The 21,237-nt window shown below is 41.3% G+C and overlaps 1 protein-coding gene across 4 annotated transcripts in view; it reads left to right on the forward strand.

Annotated features, from left to right (window-relative positions):
* Positions 1-21,237, forward strand: part of col4a6 (collagen, type IV, alpha 6) — a 94,495-nt gene that overhangs the window by 23,266 nt on the left and 49,992 nt on the right. For all 4 annotated transcript variants that reach the window (XM_064328441.1, XM_064328442.1, XM_064328445.1 and 1 more), the window contains exon 4: positions 16,665-16,742. In XM_064328441.1, coding sequence (XP_064184511.1) covers positions 16,665-16,742 — 78 coding nt within the window. The remainder of the gene's footprint in view (positions 1-16,664; positions 16,743-21,237) is intronic.

The raw sequence follows: 21,237 nt of genomic DNA on the forward strand, positions 1-21,237 counted from the left end.
CCCAGAAGATCTGCCCTAGCCTATTTTTGTGTATGTGTGTGTTTACTTTTCATGACTTAAACAGAGTAATGTAGAAACCTGAGTGATACAGAAAATGTGTTTGTTTTCAAACTACATTGCTGAATTTGTGAAATCTATGACTATATAATTCTGCCTTTTAATTCCATTGATTCAGTCTCCCTTTAGGAAACAAAATTTATCTTGGAGACAGTCAGATTTGATGGTCTTCTGATTACCCAGTATGAAAGCGCACAGATGGTTCAATCATCTGTCAAAAATTTCAGTGAGCTGGATCTGTACCATGATCAACTGGAATGATAAGTGAATGGCAGGTTCAGCTACGTGTTAAAAGGTAACAGACTGTGGAAATTCAGAGGCACATAGCTTCAAGCCTAGACTTCCTTTGGAGTTTGTTCATGTGAAGGGCTGCTTGGTGAAGATGTTAATTCACAGTCCATTGCCTGTGTATAATTGGGGTCATGGTTGTGGTTGCAGTTGTGGTAAAAACATGCAATCTCATTTTGCAGTGTTCCATAAAACAAAAAGTTGGGTAATAAGTACCATACTTTGCTCACTGTGGTTATCCCTGTGAGAAAAGACCTGAAACTGGAGGTAGAATATCATATGTTGATAAATGAGTAGGAGAGGAACAGAGCTACTGAAGAATGCTCTGTGTGAAGAAGAGCTTGTAATGATGAGTAATACAGTGAATGTGAGGGATAGAAAATAGGCCTACTCAGAATTATGGCAACATATTAGGATTGAGGATGGTTTGGGAGGTGAATTGAGCAGACTTGTCGTGGGGAGATATATTATTGGAACACTGCTGTATGTAGCCAAAGTTGTTATTTTCTGCCATTGACGAACCTTGTGAATGGTAGACAATGTAATATTCACTTTATTTAACTTTATTTTTATTCCATATTCTCTGTCTCTCACATGTTATGATTTTTCTTTACCATTCCTACTATCAGCAAAGTATTTAGACAATCAAAGCCAGTTATTTTGGAAATCAGTTTTGGAAGAAGATCAGTATCTATCCATTCTCCCAGGTTGAATTTTGTAATCAACAGATCTGGCATTGCTTCCCTGTTTCTTGTACTTTGAATGTTTGCACACTTAAGAGTAATAATTGGTGTATTATCCAAATGAATTGTGATATTAAAAAATAATTCTGTAAAAACTAGAGATGGTTTACTTCCTCCTTTACTAGTCACGTGATAGATGAAATGCCAGCTAAGTTGTTTCTATGAAAAATGTATATATTTCTCTTTCCTCCGTAAGTAGCTCTACTTTTCTACGGTGCAGAAGTGTAGTTTTGTCAGTAATGCACATATGAAACTGAATTCATTTGCTGAATTAATACAAGATTCTGTGTAGCTTAAATGAAAAAAATGGAATTTTAATTACTTTGGAGGCCTCCACACCGTGGAAAGAGGGATTAGGAAGGTTTGGAGCTACTAATTAAAGGCACCACAGCCGCACCGATCTCCAAAATCCGGATTTAACCGGCTGTGTCCTGTGTTTTTCGTGCCTTCCGGAATTCCTACAGGGAGAGCTGTTCTACAAAGGAGACGCAACACTCCCCCAGGTTATCTCACTTTCAGACAACTTCTGGGAACATTCCTGAACAGGATTTGTAATGAACTGTCATGAGCAAAAAAAAAAAAAGAAGAGGAATGTTTGCATTTACAAGATTGGAACTGGAGACATGCTAGGATAAATATTATATATGATTAATGTGCATAAGTAGTATGGCTCTTGTCATGATTAAAAGGTGGTTGTCCATTTCCTGGAAGGAAAAATAACTCCTGAATATACAACTCTGGACGTCCTCATTATGACAGTCCCACTGCTGGAACTAACATTTTCCATCCATTTGGCTGTCTGATGTGCAGGTGCCTGGTACACATGGAGCCAGCATTACCACCCCACTCCTGCTTTTTGCTCACCCAGGGATGGTTTGTGTCAACCCTTTTAAACAGCTGGTCAGAAAGACTACTGAAGCCTCAAACTTCTCTCAAAGATTCACTAAAATAAATTAGATGTGAAAGCAGGCATGTGCGGTTGCTGATAATGTGTGGGTGCATGCAGTGTGTATACATATGAGATTTGCAGCACTGTGAATTGGTAGTTTGATGGGTTCTCTGTCAAAAGCCCCCTGTGGTGTTGGCTGGAGGGGTGGCATTGTAATGTAATGTTTTTCCAAAGCCTTGGAAACAATCCAATTATCATTGTGAAAGGCCTGAGTAACGAAGAGAGGCTTTATCTCCAGTAATGAGGAATTCCCTGTCTAACAGGGAAATGGCGAATCTGTCTGTCTTTAGCTCCTGAAATTGCTATATGGATGTCCAGCCTAAATGGGCCAACCAGTGCACAGCTGCCAGAAGAGGTCAAAGCTCATAGGTCTACTGCTTCTCGGGCTGTAAAGTCCACCTCTTCCTTCCATTGGCTTTGTTCAAGAGAAAAATGACCCCAATCAACCAACAAGGCTTTTCTTTAGCTTTTTGTTTAGCATTTCACATTGTTATTAAGCTTTGGGCATTAAAATATGAATGCCAGTGCTGTCAGTATGTCTGTCTGTGCTCCCATTGACACTCATTCACAGGAAAGATATAACATTTTTAAAGGGGAAAGATAGCTACAGTCTAGTTTTGTCTGTGCACTTTCAGGTTTAATGAGGGTGCTTCCAAAGTGGCACTGGTTCATCGGTCAGTTCACCGGACATCTTTCAGTGTGAGTGCAGGTGTTTAAGGACAAATCACACCATTAATACCATATGAATTCTTTCACAGGAGATAACGTCACTGTTTGTTTAATTAAATTGATTTCATAGTTAACAAGAATGAAACACAGTGTTGTATTAAAGCACAGTGGCTACAAACTGGCCATGTGAACCACAGTAGTATATTGGAAGTAATACTGGACACAACTTAGGATCTTAGCCATGCCCCACGTTTACCACAAGACTTGCCCTTTCCCTTCCCCCCCCTCCCAAGAGGTGCCTGCTGCAGTAACTGCTGCTGGAGGGCACAGAGTTGGGGGTAGGAGCCTAGGAGGGCAAGTGTGGGGAGGTGTGGGGTGGAGGGGGGGCTAACCCTCTCATTAAGGGGAGGGAGTAATGGCTAATCCAGATAATGATATATGTGGGACTGGTTGTGTGGCGGAGTTGCCGTGGGGATGGCATATCTGATCTCTCTGGAATGTGCATTCGGGTCGGCCTGGCGTAAAGATGCTCCAGGGGGCTGGGAGCTATCCCCTTAAAAAGGGAGACATTTACCAAAGGCACAAGTTCATTCTTTCTTTCTTATTTATGATATTTTGTTTTGTTTGGGAAATACTACATACATTTATATTTTCCTGCAATGCATTTCAAAACTGAGAAGCTTGTGCTATTTTTTCTCACAGTACACGGCTAATCTTGCTTTGATTTTTGGTCTCTACGTGAGCCATGCCAAGACTAGTTCTTATCTGCCAGGACTGTTCTTGGCCTCACACTTTCAGACACAAAATGTAAACGATGACTCTTTTTATGGCTTTGAAGGTACATACACTGTTTTTGCTAAATCACAACACTGTATACAATTTACTGGGATGAGAAACGGATTTGAATCTATTTAAAATGATTTATTGTCACTGAATTACAGAATTTGAGCAACTATTTTTGGGAAACTGTCACAAGGCTGAGGGGAGAGCATAAGACCCTGGCAACCTACAGAATGCCCTCTTCCTAAAAAAATGGCCACATTATCAGATCTACAGTATATTATGCAAATGATACTTCATACATTTATACATTTAGTAAAAAAAATTCTGGGGTATTTTAATGTAATTATATTTTCATTATATTTATTTAATATATTAATACATATGCATATGTTTAAAAATATATACAATAGAAAAAACATTCCAGGTTAAAATGAAGAAGATTGCTAGTCTGAACATGAGGGCGTGAGGCTGAGATTGCGGTGTCTGCAGTTTTGGCTGTAATTGAACAGTTTTGTGTTCCAGTGCAGAAGGTCATATTAATCAGCTGCATGTGTACTTCCGCTTATTATGAGCCCTTTCAATTTGTGACTAACAGGTACTCAATTACACTGTGTTGCACTTCTTTCAAACAGCTACGTTGCCCAGATTCAATGTACAATTATAGTCACCGTACTTTGTATGTTAAAATTCTATATGAGATGCGTTCACATGCAGGTTAAACTTTACTGGCCAATCTTTCCCAGTCTGGTAGTGATTTACTACGAAACTGTTCACAAACAATCTATAAATTATTCTCCAAATTGTGCTCTCCACTTGCTGAGCTGCATACAGATTTTCCCTTTTTCTGTGGGATCAGTGGTCAGAAAGCAGGCACCGGTCAACCAGGCTTCTTTATGGAATTCCTGGGGATGTGAGGTTTCTTCCACCTTTGTCCTGCACAAAGATGTTGCTGTGTAGAGGGGTATGGAATGTCTCTGCGCAGGGTGGGGGTAGGAGTAAAGGGGTGGTTGTATGTCTTCTTCCACACAACAACTCTCTTCTCCCTCCTTTCTTTGACATGTTGATATAAGGACCATTGCAATCCTTTAATCTCCAGGGCCAGGACAAGTTCCCTTTGTGTACTGCATCTCCAGAGATGTCATAGCTCCATAGTGTGCTTAAGCCCCCTCCCCTCCAAAAGGTACTGTGATTAATGGGCTTATCTTTCCCGAGAATCAAATGCCTGCAAGTCCTGCAGACGTACCTATGTCAAACACTTGTCATCCTCGCTTGGACATCAATCTTTCCCCTTATCATGAACATCTTGGCCCTGAAGGTGCCTATGTGGAGCTGAGTTGTTTAACTATCTTGGAAGAGCACCTTTTATATATGAATTCATTGCCATAACAGGCATCATGTTTTCGTCAGTAATTGCATGAAAACAGGACCATGGATTACAGGAGTGTCAGTACATAGGGATTTGGAGAGGCCAGCATGTGTCTTGAATTTATAGTTGGACTAAAGAGGTAATTTCTAGCCTTTTCAGCTTCAATGAACCATTCTATAGCCATGCAAACCCATATTCCATGTAATTTCTCTGTAATCTATGTCTAATCCTACATATACTGTGTGTGTGTGTGTGTGTGTGTGTGTGTGTGTGTGTGTGTGTGTGTGTGTGTGTGTGTGTGTGTGTGTGTGTGTGTGTGTGAATGCGCACGTGTGTTTATCAGGTTGAATGGTGGTATAATTCCTGTATCTGTAATCAGATTATATTGGTGAGACAGAGCAGAGGTGCATTGCCATCGCAGTTAAGCGCACTTAAGGGTACAGTTGCAAATCCTGCTCAGCAGGAACAGAAAATGTGTGAAATATACTAACCCAGAGGCAGCCAATTACTGACTTTTACAATTTTTCCTCCATTCACTCAGCTTTTTGATTGGCAGGAGGAAGCAGGAATCCCCCATGGAAAAAAGCAATGGCTTCTGGGTGGAAATATGTTTTCTTTTGTTATATGGAATGTAAAGAGCAATAAAAACGTTTCCGTTAGTGAGAGTTATTCCCTCCGAACAAATAATACAGGTACCTGTGATGTCTAGACATTGCCTCAAGTTGGCCTGTAGCTATTTTTAGATATCAGGTTTGATAACTTGCTGTAACCATGTCCATTGTCTGCCATCCATTGTTATTGGTAAATACTGTGCATGGAAGAACAAGTAATTGTGTAGGATTAGTTCATATGCCAAAATACACAGAATTGTTTTGATAAAAATGTGACTGTTTGGAAAGGTTGGTTTTTAGTTTTTGGTTTGTTCCAATAGAAAGAATAAAGAAAACCTCTCCAACCAGCACAGTATCTAGCCGAGTTCTAAATATGTGGGTCTATGTTACTAAAGATTTTTGCCACAGAAATATCATGCTGGTTCAATGGCTTTTTCCCTCAGACAAGATATGGCCCTGCATTCAAATCTGAAATTGACCTATATTTTCTAGGAGCAAAAGTTCACTAAAGGATCCACCTTGGGTTTTCTATTTCATTTTTTTTTTGTCTCAATCCATTGAGCTCCTTGGACACCAGCAGTATAGTGGTAGCTTACACAGTCGAGACAGACCATTCGCATGACGTTAAAACCTAGCTTGTTCCAAGATTGCTGCACCCTAGTGGGAAAAACGTGCACTTTTTTTCTAACAAATCTAGGTCCGTTTCAGATTTGAATGCAGGACCATACCTTGACTAAGGGAAAAAAAAAAGCAAATGAACCACAGTCAAGTTATAGAGTGCTTCATCTCCCCTGTAAGATGTTGGCCTCTTTGCTCTGGTCACCGTTTTGCACCCTGCAGATCAGTTGTGACTGATGGTTTAGAAAGTCTGCCGGCAGCAGATACAGGGAGACATGTTTACACAATTGCCTGAAACATGTATAATTTTTTTTAGCCAGCAGAGGAGCACATACGTATCTATATTTTAAGGGGGACCTGACCAAGAGAGAAGCAGATATAAATGCAAATACACAACAATTAAGATGGCGATACTATATAGTTTTTTTGAGGGAGCCAAGATATTGTCATGTTCATTAATGCCCGCCTACTGCTTTAATCAAGGGACAACCAATTGAATTTTTCCCTACAGAAATGACAAGTAATCTCAGCAAATCAGATTTTTATTTTTATTTTTTTCTTCAGCAATCCAAATTCATCCACAAACTAGACCCCTTGGCTTTGGCTTTTTGGAACAAGATTATGCTAATCCCAGATGTCACACTTGTGAATCTTGTGGAATTGCTCCTGATGGGGCTTCTTATGGGGTTGTGCTGTTTCTGTTCAGTCCGGACAGGGTCTTATATGTCTTACATTACTGTCTGAGGGTAGAACTGTCTTCGGTGTCGTGTTGGGACCCCTTCATCTGGCACTGGCAAAGTAAAAGCGGGTCACAGACAGCACTTGGATGTCCCTGGCTCTCACCTGAGATGACATTAGGTTATTATGTTTTCCCAAGGATGAGCATAAAGATTTTCTTAGTAAAGATGAAAGCGATACTTGCAGTCTCAGGTAACTTGTTTGAGGCATGTAGAGTGCACATTCCATGTGTGTCCGCTGTCACCTCAAGTCATGTAGAATGATGAACGCTTTTGTATAAAACTTCAGAAAACTGATCAATATATTTCAATTTGTGCGGTGAGATTCACACTGTAGTTTTATTTATTCTACAGGAGAAGTAAAACTTTCGTCATTTTTTGATGATGCTACTACACATTTTAACTTGCCCTAAGTGCTGGAGCTCAAACAAGTTTATGCAAGTTGGCTGACTGCAGTAATTTCTTCCAAATTAGGAAGCTCAAAGGTCCCTCACAGATTCACTCAAAACATTATGTCCTGAGCTGAACCCAAGTCTCCTCAAAACGACAAAAAGACAAGTGTGTACAGGAGTGATTTAAGCGGTGTTAATTATGTTGAGATGAACAGAGTTAAAAAGCGTGGTTAAAAGAGTTAAAGTAGTAAAAATACTATTATGTGTGTAGTATTGCTTGCTGCAATCATCCTTTTTGCTAATGTTGGCAGTGGAACTGTATGGAAGGAAATTCTACAATTGAAAAAGTGTACTTAGGCTCTAAGTAGAGAAACATGTGGTTGAGCAACATAGCAGGATGCTGTCTATCTAGAGACTTCTTCTATTACTAGAATTCTCCATTTTGGAGCAGTTTTATACTGGGGTGGCTGTAGCTGGGAGGAGGGGACTGAGGCACAGAACCTGTGAACCTGGACACCTGGTTTTGGAGCATGCACTTCCTTTGGCCCATTATCTGTCTGGCCCTGGAAACTCTGACCACGCACAACCCCATTTATGGGTGGCTTTGATTTGTGACCTTTGACTTTCTGGCACACCTGGTGCAGATCTGTGTGAATAGCCAGAATGGAATGCTTGACAGGTAGATATACTGTGGGTCTCATAGAGGATACCCCAAAACCCTGGATCAAAGGCCATATTAATATTTCAGCACACAAGATCTACCTGCAATCCTGAAGGGTGGGTCCATGCTCTTGAAAAGATGTAAATGTCATTTTTCTTCCAAATTGTCCGACAAGGAATAAAATATTTTTACATTGAATAGATGATTCTGCATCAAGACTTCGAGTACTATTTAGAGATTTCCCTGTTGCCTCCTGGCATCACTGAAATAAGTACTCTAAATAAGATGTTTTTTATTGAAATAAACCAAGCAGCTGATAGGATGAGGAAACCTCTTTCCTAATTACCCAAACATGCCTAATCTTATTTTATGGTGCTCTGTTTCTATGCAACCATATTAATCCTGCATGTATCATAATGTGACTGATTAACTCTGTATACTGTGTGGAGAAATGATCTGTGCTGGACAAAGAAGAGCACCAAGGTCACAGCAGCACAGAAGTAAAGTGATCAGTGTGGGACCGAGTGTCTCTTGCTGATCATTCATCACTGTCCATATAATTATAAAACTAATGTTATGTACCAAGCCCTGTTCTGATTTTTTTTTTTTACTTTGACTCAACTCAGCTTAGCTTGCTAACACCAAGTCTGACTCAAAAATTTCACGTCAAATGTGTAAGGCATATTAGGACTTCGCAGGAATTACTCATGCGGCTTCAAAAGGTCTGGTGGTTTTCAACGTTTTTCTTTGAGGGATTTTTTTTCTCTTTTTTTTCCTCCCCTTCCATTCAAAGCTGGAGGCGTATTTCACTAGATGTCTTCAAAGGGGGCCTCAAACTTAATGGCGTGTAGGTAACTCTGTTGTTATTCATTCACTCTTTCTATGAATAAGAGAAGAAGTTGGTGCTTCAACAAAAGGAATGCCAGAAAGCTATTTAAACTGGACCAGGGTGCTTTTTTGGGGTTTGTGTGGGGGTGTCTTCTGAAAGGAAACATTGTTTATAAGATGGCTAGGCTGGGGGGTTGGGGAGAATTCTTTTTTCCTTAAGGTTAATAAACGTCAAGGTTTGTAGATGAACAACACCTGTCGGCTGCAGCGCTAGCTCTCCCACACGTGCACTTCCTTAGTTTTGTTTTAGCTTGTTTGTCTTATTTGTGGGTGTTTCAGTTGAACTGTAACATGATTTACTGAGGAGTAGCCAACTGATCCATGTATGGCTTTGGGAGAGATCGCTTGCCCTCTGGGGACGGAATTCAACAGCCAAAATATTTGCTGTTGAGTTAACTACTGGGGTCCATTAAATAGGCTCAATGTTGTACCCCAGGGATGCATTTGATGTGCAGAGTGTTCCACGGGAAGCATTTTGATTTGGACAGGTCCTTGGTGCCATAGCAGGAAGTGAACAAGAGTTATCGTTTTAAGTGTCCATGCGTGCTTTTTAATGTCTCAGTCTGAAGTGTAAAATTAGCCTGCTGGTGCACTATTTTGGTGCTCTGGGAGGAAAACATTGTCGCTATGTTGTTTTGTGGTTAATCTACAGGTGGTGTGCTAGTTTCAAAGGCTTGTGGTCTCTGTGGTCGCTCTATAGCAGTTTTATGAGTCTCTGCGTGATGTAGTGAGGTGCAGGGTCATGGAACAGAATTTCTCCCTCCCAACCTCTGTTTAAAGAGTTGTGTCATAACTCTCTGTATAGTGAGTGGGGAACCTGCCTCACTGCTAAGGTCAGAGGATAACTAGAACTGCATACTCTAATGTACAGACACACAGATGTGGGTCCAGTAGGTGCAACTTGCCAATCATTTGAAAACACACCCACATTGTCTCCCTGCGGTTTTCAGAAAGGGTTCTAAATATGATTCCAAAAGCCAGACAAAACAAGTATGTGACTAATGCTGTCTGACTCAGGAGCAGATTGGGTGGTCACCTATTGGGAGGAGGTCGGGAGGAGAAGAACTTGTGCATCTCTTGTGCCAGTACACTGTTTGCATTCGATGAGGAGATGAGGAATTCCTCAATCCATCAGCATGTATGGCAACAGAGTCCACACCACAGCCATCAACAGAACTCCACCCCATTCCCTATCCAGAAAAGGAGACTGCACCTTCTCTGTAAAACATCCGCTTTCCATTAATAGATTCATGCAGGCAGTGGTAGAGCATTCTGGGAAAATGTAAGCTACGCCTTGGCAAAGAACATGACCTTGCATGCTTCAGCACAACCATGGTGACTGGAAAAGCCAGGAAAGTGCAGGAAAAACACAGTGCTCAAAGGAGCTTGGACGAATTGGGCTTCATTTGGGACCAGTTTGCAATGCTGTCACTCTACACATGACTTCAGATGGTCATGTGTATAGTGATTTTGATTTTTAATGTCTGTTCAATTGAACCACATGTAGGCTGCAAAATTAGTGGGGTTGTACAGTGCTATGGCTGTTGCAAGATGAAATAGCTAAACCTTAGATTTAATTTTAACAGAAATGACCACAGGCCACAACTGCATGTCATCTAATTCACGTTCCATGTTAGGTTGACAACATAACAGCTGTAGTTTTAAGAAGGCTATTTGTCTTCTAGCAATGATTGTGAACACAAGTGGCAGTTACGTATAGCTGTGCCAGTGGCCTGGTCTGAGCTGCTCATCTGGAGAGCCTTAATACTTGCAGGCTTCTAACCCCACAGATGTACTACCCCTCAGCCTTCTCTGGCATGTTACCTCATTTTGTCTTTCATTTAGTTGGTCCTCTGAAACCCTTTTGATATTCCTTTTTTTTTTTTTTTTTTTTTGATGCGTTGCTTTGCTGACAAGACCATTCATGGCTCTACCCTTCTTTCCTGTCAAAGAAATAATGTTTGAATGTATTGTCTTTGAATCTGTAATTATGATTTGCCTCATAAATTTGCAATTGTTTCTGTGCCTGGAATTTATCCGTTTATATTCTTAAGGGGTTTGTGTGGTTTGAAAGAGCAGAATAATCTCAGAGTGTCTCCATGCCAACTCCTTTTCGGCATGTAGTCGCAAAGTCGTTCTCTCCCCGATGGATACCTTGCCACTGGCATGCCAGCAGATTCTGTGTTTCCAAAGGAATGTGGTGGTCTTGGCACATTCTTCTGAGCGCTTGATACAAATACGCTTAAATTCTCACAGCTGTCAGTTCAAAAACAGCGCTTTTCTAGGGAATTGAGCCACATAATGAATCGGGGTTGAACACTGAAAGGGTGTCAGCAACAAGTCATTTCCAAAGAAATTTGTCAGACAGACTCATTTTGTGTTTCATTGTGATCATTATAAGAACAAAAGCTTTTGTTTCATAGTCAGTCTGATCGGATATGATCATTGTCAGTCTGATCTTTTGAAGGGGTGTGAGGCTTCTGGAGGTCTGGGGAGTGGACGGATGTAAGAAATTGCGGTCATTTCATTCCTGCTGAGGCGATGACTGGCACAGGGTGTGCTTTAAGGTAGTTTCTAATCATATAACAGCAACAGAGGTAAGGAGTTGACATATTGCAGAGGGTATTACCCGTATACCAATTGGTTTTGAGCTAACATATACCTGGAGGAGTGGATGTAAAAGTCGCCTTCCGGATAGTTTTTCATTGGTCAGAACTGTAAACCAGATGATAAAGGAACTCTTGTATACATCTGGGGAGTTTGAGCATGCCAAGGAATAAATGAAGATGATGTCTCATGCCATACATGAGCAACTGCTGTCTGTTTCTATGCTTAAATTTCACCAACCCTTTAAGGTAAAAAAAAAAATCACTCCTCAAATGTTGGGGAACAATCACTTCCAGTAATCCTCTCTAATAACACCAATCCTGTTCTGTCATGCACCCCTTCTGCCCGGAGGACATGGGAAGGGAAATGTTCATAATCCACGGACATGTAAAGGCAAGGTACAAAAAAAGAAGCTAGTGACTGTAGTATTGTGTCTCTGTGTCATCTACTCCTTGTGCGGCCCTTCAGGCTGGCCCAAGTGAACATTCATGTGTTTGCTGTGATTTTCGCTTCATCTCAGACCTTTTGTGAGTGAAGGCTTTGACGTTCTCAGTTATGTCTGAAATAATGTTTCTAATGGGGCAATTTGTTCCGAGTTAGGATACACATAACCTCAAAAACTTGTTCTTGTCCAGGAGACTGTAACTTGTCCATTCAGCCAGAGGGTCACATGCTATATGTATGTTGAGCAGAACTGGCATAGGGCTGACTAGGCCTGGAGACCTCCTACACAGCTGTTTGGCTCCATCCTCACATAAAGTTTATCACAGATTATTCTGTTTTTTTTAGATTCTTCCAACTTCCCCTTTTAAGACCACCCAAACAGAGACCAGCCAAAAGTGACTGTGAAAGATGTAACATCATTTTAAAACGCATTGAAAGGAAGAAAAACTGGAAGTGTAAATTATGGAAACAGCCTAAGGATTGTATACCTGACGTATACCATAAACCAGTCTTGGTTGTATTTGTAAAGTTTCCGAGGGGGGTCAGCGGATGTCCGAGGAGGGTCAGCAGTCTGCGTCTTGTTTACCTCAGGCCTGCAGGAAGATTTATGTGAAAGCAAGAGGGTAACAAAATATTAGTCTCATTCTACTCTCTCTCCCCGTTTCTTTATACCTCATTCTTGCAATCAGCATGTGGGCTTGAGCTCTGTCCTCCACTTCATTTTCAGTGCACGTGACTTATTGGAATGTGTCCAGAAGGGGGTCAGGTTGACCTGTGGGAGAGAGACTCACCGTTCACTGCTCTCTGCTCTCTCTTTTCCAGAAGCTTCCTTTTTTACAGTCATGCTGGGAGATAGATAGGTTGATTGCATCAGGGCTCTTGAATTGGACTCATTCCTGATCTTCCTCTATGTTTGAACCTCCCCTTCAAATTGAAGCCCTGAGGCCAGCATTCATTTCACTCACATCATAACAGTGTGTGATTTGCATTTTGATATCTGGCTCCCGGACTGCAGGGGTTGTTTGTGTCTCTTCGGTTTCGAGGGGAGAAGAAAAATACCTTTTCTCCTGACACCACAGAACCAAGCTTTTTGGTTTTGCGAGCCATGAAAAATGGCCGGGGCGTAGTGAATGAAAGGACAGGGTCGCCCACTTAGTCAGGACAGGAAGCACTGGGGTCAAGACCTGTCTTGGGGCCTGCATGATCGGAGTATGGTAGCAAGAGGTCAGTCACTCGTGCTCTCCCTGCTGTGATATATGAAGGGTTTGCTGGAGAGCAGATGAAGTGAGAACGAAACAAGGCATGCCTAAGGACTTTCAGGTGGTGGGGTGATACAGAACACTTCCCTGCATTCTCAGGTCTCAGCCATTCACAAGATAATTTATTTTTTTGTTGGAAGGCACAGCAATGTGCTGGACCACCTGTAATTACAGGTACTCACTGCGGGCCAGATCCACAATTTCATTTAGGATACTCCTCACCTGATATGAACAAGCAATTCATATTTTCATCCAGTCAATGACTTCATATAAGTAATAAGGAGTGACAAAAATAGTAGCAAGAAATCTATGGGTATTCACTGTTAGGCCTTTGAATTAGGTAAGAAGACTGGAGTTTAATTCAGTTTGCCTCATTTTTAACTGCGTATTTTGCAATACGTGTAAGCGAATACTCTCTCTATTGCCTCAAGGGATGTTTGGAGGGATATTCTTTAAACAAATTCTTTTTATTGTCCAATTTCAAATGTCCCTTGCAGATTATTTAGGTGTGGCTTAGCCATTGATTTCATTCCTTTGTTGTTTTTCAAGGGGTTTCTAGTCAGCTGTGAACTTAACAGGCATACACACAGCTTTTCACTGTGAGCTATAAGGATATGGGGCACAAATAGATCTGCTGACAAAAGTCTTACCGTTGGAATAGGACATCCATAATGCTGGGTGGAGAGGGTACTGCAGACAGGTGCACCAAGTCCCAATGTAAAGAACCAGTGTCAGAAGTCTCTGCCTACAAACCCACAACAATTTGGCCTCTTTCCACAACAATTTGGCCGTCCCAGTTTGACTGTGAGCTGCTGAGCTCAATTAATGTACCTGACGTCTCTGTATGTGTCCCTCCTCTGCTTCTCTTTCTTTCTCTGTACCCCCATTGCCTTTTTTCTTCTCTCTCCTTTTCTCATTCTTTCTTTCACTCACTGCTCCTGTCTCTCTCTCCCCCTCCCTCCTCTCAGTGCCCCGCTTGTGTCACCTCGATTAGAGGGCGAGTGGAGATCAGAGCGATGGTGCAAGCGGGGCCGGCGGGTCCAGCTTTGGGAGGTGCTGGCCTCCTTGCTCTCTTTCTCCCCTCTCTCTCTCCCTCCCGGCTTCTTCCTAAAGAAAGCCCACCTCCCCCCACGGGGGAGGCCGGTGGGGCCAGTGGTCTCAGAAGGTGTGGGCTTGCCGGTTCATGTGACATGTAGTCCCATGTTAAAGTGGGTCTTAGGGTACATACTCTGTACAACCCTACTGCAAGCTCCGCTCTCAGAACTGTGGCTCTCTTTTGCACGCAAACACACACACACACACACACACGCGCACACACACACACAAATGACACATGCCTGTTAAAACTAGTTTCTCTGTAGTACCCTACATCCAGGCTTACAGCTGAAATGTGTTTAATTCTTAAGGTTTTTCATTTTACAATGATGAGTTTTTTATAATTCCTCTCTGTCCAAGAGTGGCTGAAATTCTTATATCCAATTTCTCATTCCCATCAACACATGCTGCTTGCCTTTCATTATCCCCCCTTTGGCCCTCCCGACCTCATCATCCTGCCCTCACCTCTGATGACCCGGCCTTTCAGCTGCCACTCTTTCATCCTCGGGAGTATTAGCACCATGTCCCTGAACCTTCAAGGCTAGACCATGGAATTTTAATAGCCTTATATCGTACTCTTTTCTTTTATTTAAGGATAGATAGTTTGCACGCTGCTTGACTGAGAACTTGATAAGTATTTTTAAAATATACTTTGAGGATTTCTTCTTTAAACCTTCATTAACAGCACATTCAAAAGTCCAAAGAAAAGTACTTCAAAAAATAAAAAAGAACAACAAAAAAACATAGTTTCTCCCATCTCTAGTATAGGATGTTAATTACCCACAGCCTTCATCACCAGCTGTGGCAACTGTCCCACACACAGTGAACACCTCCAATACCCTTCACAATTTTTGGCCCTAAAACGTTAAACATTTCTACAACTTGACATAGACAAACAGACGGACTGACCTTACTTGAGCTCTTGGATACGTGCATTTATGATCATTTTATGTATACTGGTAGATTCATGTTTACGTTCATCATTAATATGTTGGAATGTACAGAATGTTATAGAACATAATGTTTCGCAACAAATAAAGAAATGGCAGCGAATCAATCGCTGATGGCTTTACCTGCCTGGACATTATGACATTCCAGAGAAGGTGATGCATATAGGAGAAAAACATGTAGGAGTACAAATATGGACTTGCAGGATTACAGTCAACAATCAGACAGCAGTTTTACACCACCAACAACAAGAGCAGACTTCTCCCTCTACAGTTTCAGCAGAGAGATAGAGCCTCTTCTGAATACATTCTTTTAGTTAGAATGAACTTCAGTTAAAAGGCTGCAATTTTCAGACTTGACCACACTCAAGCCTCCCTAATGAGTTGTTGTCCATCAGACGCAGCCACAGACACTTATTTGAAGCTTTAATGTAATGCTAAGGTCTATGGAATAGCCAGTTTGAGTTCTAAAACCTAACCCAGGTACATCTTTTCTGACATACCCACAAAATAGCCCCTGTGAGGTTAATAAATGTTTTGAGTGTCCGGCCCGCCACTTTCCCTAGTTTTGATCCTCACAACAGTGCAATCCTATCTACCCTTTAGCACAAGTAGTTATTTATATTTTCAGTAGAATTTCACATAGAATCTTTGTAAGTTGTATTCTCTTCAGCATTAGCAATAAATTTGATCTTGTCTGCAGCAAAGTTGCCTGTCTCTGAGAAGGGGCTATGAGTCACTTGCTATGGGTGCAGTGATTTGGGGATATGGCTGTAATGCAGTGTTAAAAGACCCAGGCAATGCTCATTGCTCAGATTTTTCCATACCAACATCTTACACTATTGTGTGCCAGTAATGAGAGGGCTGGGTCAGATGTGCCATTTGAATCTTGACTCATTTCAGAAAGGATAGGAGGCCCCGTGCTAAAGGGTTCATAAAACACGTGGTGTCAAACAACAGGTTGGTGATGACAGCATCGATATTATTGTTTTTTAAAGGACGTTCTGTGCAGTGTTGAGTTTTCCTTGCTTTTGTTGGTGTACGGAACCTGACACTCACTATCAGACTTCCGAGGCCCAGACATTCCCAGCAGTGTCCCCTGCGGGGTTGTACATCAGATCACTGCTCAATCCATCACACGTCAGTTTCTATGGGGCCCTAAGCAATGGTGTCGACCAGGGCTTCCTGGTTAAGGCATACTCTGCATCCGTGTGCTTGTCCGTGCACGCGCAAGCATATATGATGTAACGATTGCATTCGTGTGTAAACAAAGATATGTGATTCCATTCTTGTGGACAGATGCCGATATGGATCCATTGGCTGGTGCTGATATATGGAAGCTGAATTGATGCATAGATAAAGATAGTTCTGCAGAAGATAATCTTAAGTGCATTATGTTTCAAAACCTCCCTTCACTCCTCCCGTACTGTGATTTCCAAACCTCTCTGAATTTTGGCAGTCTGGTTAAACATGTCCCATTTGAGACAGCATTTATAACATTTCTGTGTTCTCTCCACCCATCCCCCTCTCCTCTCTCTATCTCTCTCTAGGGGACGAAGATTGAGGAGCCATGTGCTGGACGGGACTGCAGCGGAGGGTGCCAGTGCAATCCCGAGAAGGGAAGCAGGGTAGGGAATTCCCCTCTTCTCTGTCTTGCAGCAGGCACCAGCACAGGCGTGCTTACTCCACCAGTCTGGAGGCACTTGCCGATGGTGGGGTGACGTCTCATGTTAACATGTAGGCCCCTGTATGAGCCACCACCAACACCAGTTCAGGCTGTGTGTGCTTACTGTTCCCATAATGTAGCAAAATGTTTCAGCTCTGTTTGTTAAAGTATGCTTCAGCATTATTTGTTTGCATTTATATGTAAAATTTTAATAAGATTTAATATAGCTCTGTCTTGTGAAAGTTATTGTGAAAAAAAGTAACTTGTGAAGTAACTCTGATCATTACGAGCAAGTCGTAGGCCCAGTTTCAGCTAACGTTTGTCCTCAGCTTAAAAAAAGCAATTTTTTGTTTTTTCCTGCTTAAAAATGGTTTGGCAAGTTAATTTAGTAGTTTATGACAAACCCTACTTCCATTTTGAAGGGTTTTCTATCAGCTTTTTTTCTGAGATTGCATACCACTGCTCTACAGTGAAATATGAGCACAGTTGTCAAAGAAAATTATCATTAAGAAAGCAGTTATTTGGACGCTCTTTGTGTGCAGCGTCTATTACAGTTGCTGGTGATCTGAACCACCTTTAGCGCTGTTTCTAAATGGAGCTGGGATGGCTCTGTTCAGCCCCTGTGGGAGTCCCTCTTCTGGGATCTGGAATAAGAGCTTGCAATGTGAACCCCATTCACCACATCCATGCTCATTCCCCTGTTCTTATCTCACCCTGTGGCTCACATAGTTTAGTGACACCTGCAAATTTGCCATGGTTGCTGAGCACACAGCCAGGACCTTAATTATAGATAAAAGGCCTTTGTGTTAAACCATCCTGAACTTTATTGATTGTTGAAACAAATCTCTGTGTGTTACAGACAGCAAATGATTCTCTGAATTTTCCTTCTCAAAGATACAGAGAAAAAAATTAAATAATATATATATATATATTTATTTATTTTATTTTTTTTGCTACATGTATTTTGCATTTTACATTTTACATTTTACATTTACTTTCACGTGATTTGGGAGTTTGTCAAACAAAGGAAATGTATTTATATATTTCGAAGAAAGAAATGAATAATAAAATTATGTTAGCAGTTAACCTTAATTCCTGAGACTGTGTTGTATACATGTTCATATATATAGTTTCCCCCTGGCTTAATTTGTTTGACCATTTAATGAGGTGCATATACATTAAAACCCATAATGTTGGATAAGAGACTACCCTGCAGTCTTCACCTTTGTGTTTGATTTTGAGTGGGTCAAATGAATAATCAGAATTCACTGTACCCTTGTAACTGCAAATAACATGCAGCACCGTGTCAGCTGATTGTTTTCATATCGTAGACTTGGCTCTGGAACAGCATGAATACAGTGTTTAGGAAATAAAAATAATTCATTAGCACTGTAGACATAAGTGTATCAAGTGTTCAACTTCAGCTGCTTAAAGTTGTTGAATTCCTGAAATGGAGCAGACTGTTCAACAAAGAAAGGGCAGTGAATCAATTTGTCTTTGCATTGCTTGCCTGGAAACAAAAATTGTGATACAATGGCATTCCTGGGCAGGTGAGGAAAAAATGAAGTACAAATACTCACTGACTGGATCACAGACATGAAATCAGATGCAGTTTTGCACCATAACAAGAGCAGACCTCTCTCTCTCTAAAGCTTCAGCAGTGAGATCTCAGAGAGAGGCTCTTGTGTATACACTCTTAATTAATGGACTGACCTTGTGTTCAGTTAAAAGGCTGCAATTTTCTTGCGTGTCACTTCTGACTCCTGACTACACTTGAGAGAAGGGTTGTGAGGAGAAAAGTAATGAGAAGAACACAATTGATGGCAGTTGACTGGTTGTGCAGCAGTCAAATGTAGGGTTGTCGGTTGGTGCCGAAGGTGGGAGTAGTGAGAGTGAACAGAGGATTGTATCATAAAGTAGTCCGTCCCAAAATTTCTTAACCTGGATGTGTGGGGAGGAAACCACCATGGAACTGACATCACCCACAAAATGACAGCTTTTGTAAATGACACGTTTTCCCTCATAACTGAATTCGGCACTTTTACCACGCTGTTTCTTGCTCTTTTGATGTGTAGATGTTTATGTAGTGGTATTTTTGTGGGTGTGTGTATGTGTATTATTAGAAGACATACATTGATTTTTCTGTCTTCCAAGTTGAGATGCAGTATTTAAGAGATTAAAGGACCTTTAGGGTGTAATGTGTAAAATTACATCATGAAAGTAAGAAAAGACTTCAAAAGCAAATCAAGGACTTAGGTTAGACAAGCATGGTTCTGTACAAATAAACATTGTACAAAGAATTTTAAAAATGTAGAGTTATTTGCAACTTTTAGAGAAATGTTCATTTTAAATTGCACTGTAGATGTGCATACATGCTTACATATTTTTCAGACATGTACCATTCAGAGAGAGACAGCAGGACCCACAGACTCAGTGTGCATAACAAGCTGGGACAGTGAATGTCTGCTAAAGTGGATATTCATGTCCATAGTACAGAGGTGCTGAACAGAGATTGGGCAAATGCCAGCAATTCTCTTCTTTAAAACTCGCTGATTGTCTCCCAGAGATATGTGTATGTATCATTGAGAGCAGGTTTTGAAACGAGAGTCTGGTTGCCCGGCCAGCAGAGGGGGTGTTGAGGGGTGGGGCTAGGGAAAAAGGGGGCTCACCTGCACTTGCAGTCAACAGCCCGTACTTCCCTAATCCGGCACTCTGCCAAACCACTGATCTGTTTTGTAAGCCCACACCCCCTAAATTGCTTTCCGAACATTTCCAGACATAGAACTATCCTCCGTGGTAAACTTGCAGCTCCACCCTTTTTTTATTTCAATTAGATATCTTCACATCCATTCCATAGTATATCCATCCTTGCTATTTGCTCCTTATTTTTTCAGGGGTGAAGGACAAAAAAGAGATCAAACAAAGATTTATATCATGCCCAAGTGTCACGTTGTGACAGGTTGAATGAGGGTGGTGTAAATTTTATAGATTTTCAGATGTTACAGCTAATTTCGTAGATGTGAGGAGGGCAGTAAATCTGTAGCTGTGCATGTTGTGGCATGCCTCGCCCATGTTATCAGCACCACCTCTTATTGGGGTGAGGGAGCAAGGAATTACAGCCACACAAATCAGACACTTTGGCAGTTTTGACTGACACACCAGACACTGTGCTTGGCACCCTACATTTTTGCTACACTTTACAGTCAGAATCCTGAAAAGCAGATGTTACAGCACACTGTCTCCACTGTGATGAATCTCAGCAATGTTCTGTTTAATTTATATTTGTTTGTATAAAATTTCCCATTTTTAAAAACCGCTTGGTTTCCTTTCCTTTGAATAAATTCCTGAAGTCTTTATATATGTTTGAATGCACTGCCCTGAATTTTAAAGCTGCTCTCAGGAGTTCTGCTTTTACCTGTGAGGCGTACATGACATAAGCTCCACCTTCAAACCCCCCTAAAGCATCTGTTTTTATATTTGTGGCATGTTTTTAGCTATATTTTCATGAAGTAATTATTATAACAAATGTCTTTGTCGTCTCTCTGTCATCAGTTTACTTTGCTCTAACGACTTTGCAGGATGATGGAAATATTTTAGGAACAGGCTGTACTGCTAGGAGATCCAGTTGGCAAATCTAACTTAATTTTGGATGTTACTGCCAAACCACCTACAACTTGTATCTGTTCATTGGAACCTGTGGGCTGATTGATTTGTATTTGTTCTGTAACCATGAGATGGACGCAGCAAAGGATGATGGGAGTTTCGGGCACAAGGGTCTTTCTCTTAGCTCTGTTTGAAAGGGAACAATCAAATTTCCCACTATGGCTGATTGCACCTATAGACTGTAATAGAAATCATTCACTTTCCATTTCATCATCCCTCCCCTTTTGTATTTTCTGCATGATTCTATTGGCAGAGGTCTAGTCAGGCTTGAAGGCTGTTTTTGTGATACAGTGAAATGAAAGGAAAAGAAGAGGATTGTTTTCTCTGTTGGAAAAAGTTCCCATTTCAGTTCATTCACTTTTGCAAGTTGGAACACAGTTTAATCAGTTATACTTTTTGTTACTCCTTCTCTTTGTCAAAATCGGGGCTTGGTATATTATGGGATTTGATGACTATTTACGCATGAATAATTGTTATGTGAGGGTCCTTTTGCACACTTGAAATTTATTTGAAATCCAAGGAGTCTGAATACCTTAAATTTTCAAGTTTTCAACGTTGTGAGTGGCTAATCTGACAGCCAGCACTATTGAGTGTTTACCTTATCACTAGCCTGAGCCTGAACTCTCTGACGCTTGTACAGCATAGCACCTCTGCTAGTTGACATGTGCAGGTTAGGGGGAGGTTCAAGCACTCCATCCCATGTCCAGACAGAGTGTGTCTGTGGGCTATGCTGTCGCATGATGTGAGGACACACATTACACCACCAGCAAGCTCTATTTATGGTTCTGTGATGC

This window comes from Anguilla rostrata, chromosome 3 (assembly GCF_018555375.3).
Source record: "Anguilla rostrata isolate EN2019 chromosome 3, ASM1855537v3, whole genome shotgun sequence".
Taxonomy (NCBI): Eukaryota; Metazoa; Chordata; class Actinopteri; order Anguilliformes; family Anguillidae; genus Anguilla; species Anguilla rostrata.